Source organism: Mesitornis unicolor, unplaced genomic scaffold, assembly GCF_000695765.1.
Source record: "Mesitornis unicolor isolate BGI_N332 unplaced genomic scaffold, ASM69576v1 scaffold34325, whole genome shotgun sequence".
Classification (NCBI taxonomy): Eukaryota; Metazoa; Chordata; class Aves; order Mesitornithiformes; family Mesitornithidae; genus Mesitornis; species Mesitornis unicolor.
Window position 1 is genome coordinate 9,505 of NW_010185401.1, and position 1,687 is coordinate 11,191.

Here is a 1,687-nt window from a genome sequence, read left to right on the forward strand (position 1 = left end):
ATAAATGGGGATGGGGCACAGGGCTGGGGGGGGAGCCGTGCTGGGCACTTCACAGCCCCATGGCCATGGGGAGAACTGCTTTCACCCTGGTTCTCATCTTGGCCCTGGCAGCATGTGCCATCCCTGCGGAAAGGAAGGTACGGGGACTGGCAGCCTGCTAGACCCAAAAGCTGGGGCTGGGGGGCTGCGGTGCTCAGCAGGGAGCCAGCACTGAGATGCTGGTGCTGGTGCGACCAATACTACACAGTAGAGAAGCTGTGGAGGGGCTGGGAGGGAGGGACTGCTCCTGCAAGGGTGCTACTGCAAGGGGATCCATCCAGAGACAGGCAAACTGGATCCTCTGCTTTAGCATGGGAAGGATCTGCTCTCCCTGGGTTTGGCAGCAGCAAACAGCCTGGAGATGTGCATGGCTGTGATGCCTGTGTCACTGTGGCAATGCTGGTGCCACCAGCCATGCACAGGGTCTGCAGCACATCCCCAGTGCTGTAGCCATCGCAGGGTGGTGGCAATGAGATGTCCCCACTACCTGGCCACACACTCCAACTGCACTGTTGGCCTTGCAGTGTGTCCTCTCCGGGTCATGGCAGAGCGACGACAGCTGCCAGATGACAGTCTCTGTCCTGGGCAAGGATGGCAGCTTCTCCGGTTCCTATCTGCCGGCATCAGCAGCCAGCAATCTTAAAATCCTCAGCTCTCCGCTGGAGGGGTCTCAGCAGGATGCGGGGCTGGCCCCGCAGCCCATTTTCTCATTCGTTGTGCACTGGTGGCTACAAGGTAGGCAGGAGGGGGTCATTGCCCTGCAGCAGGGTGCCAGTGGGACACAGGGTGGGTGGCTTCATGCCTTGTCACCCCAACTCACACCACCTCGGACTCTTCCAGACCCAGGGACAGCCCAGACTACTGTCTTCCTGGGCCAGTGCTATGTGGGCACCAACGGGGAGGAGACCCTGCATGCTCTGTGGATGATGCGAGAGGCTGCTGATAGCCCCGATGAGGACTGGAAAACCACCCGGTGAGTGCTGGGTCCCAGCCACCACTGTGCCAAGCTTTTCTGCTTGGAGAAATCCCACAAAATGAGGCATGGCAGGACTGGGAGGGTGAAATGGGTTTGTCACCAGCAATGAGCAGGGGCTAAGAAGCATCCCTGAGACCTGGCCAGACCCTGCATGCCGGGTGTGCCCCAGGCTGAGTGTTGGAGGCCAGAACATGCCACTCAGTACCCAGTGAGGCAGCGGGAAACACACTGCCCTCCCTCACGTTCCCTCTCTGTACCGTCCACCACAGCATAGGTGACCCTAGCTGGGTGAACCACAGTGATTTGGGGTTTCCTGCAGGATTGGTACCAGTGTTTTCACCCGGATAAAATGACAGCAAATGGGGAAATCCAGGAGGCCCAGGATCGCAAGGAGATGGCCCTTCCCTGAGCCAGTCTCTGCCCGTGCTGATGTGCTGCATTTTGGCAGCTCTCTGCCTGCAGGTTTGCATTTCCCCAGGCAAGTCTAACCCAGCATGAAGGTGAAACCAGATGCAAAATAAAGAGTTTCTGTGGGGATGAAGGGCTCGGCTCTGGTTTCTGCCCTGCCTAAACCTTTGGGGCTTGCCTTGCCCCACAGCCACCATCCCATGGGGAGGCTTCGTACAGCATCACAGAGGGCAGCAGGGTCCCTGGGGCCATGCCAAGTCCCTT

At 59.0% G+C, this 1,687-nt stretch overlaps 1 protein-coding gene across 1 annotated transcript; it reads left to right on the top strand.

Moving 5' to 3' along the window:
- Positions 1-65: 65 nt before the first annotated feature.
- Positions 66-1,368, top strand: LOC104540916 (avidin-like). Its single transcript, XM_010184836.1, has 4 exons — positions 66-137; positions 564-774; positions 880-1,012; positions 1,335-1,368. The coding sequence occupies exons 1-4, from the start codon at positions 66-68 to the stop codon at positions 1,366-1,368; spliced, it is 450 nt and encodes a 149-aa protein (XP_010183138.1).
- The last annotated feature ends 319 nt before the right edge of the window (positions 1,369-1,687 follow it).

Bases quoted from the DNA above. Each gene is read 5' to 3' on its own strand.
- LOC104540916 (XM_010184836.1), top strand. From the start codon at position 66: ATGGGGAGAACTGCTTTCACCCTGGTTCTCATCTTGGCCCTGGCAGCA. The intron at 775-879 runs GTAGGCAGGAGG...GGACTCTTCCAG, and splicing joins TGTGCACTGGTGGCTACAAG to ACCCAGGGACAGCCCAGACT. The intron at 1,013-1,334 runs GTGAGTGCTGGG...GGTTTCCTGCAG, and splicing joins GAGGACTGGAAAACCACCCG to GATTGGTACCAGTGTTTTCA.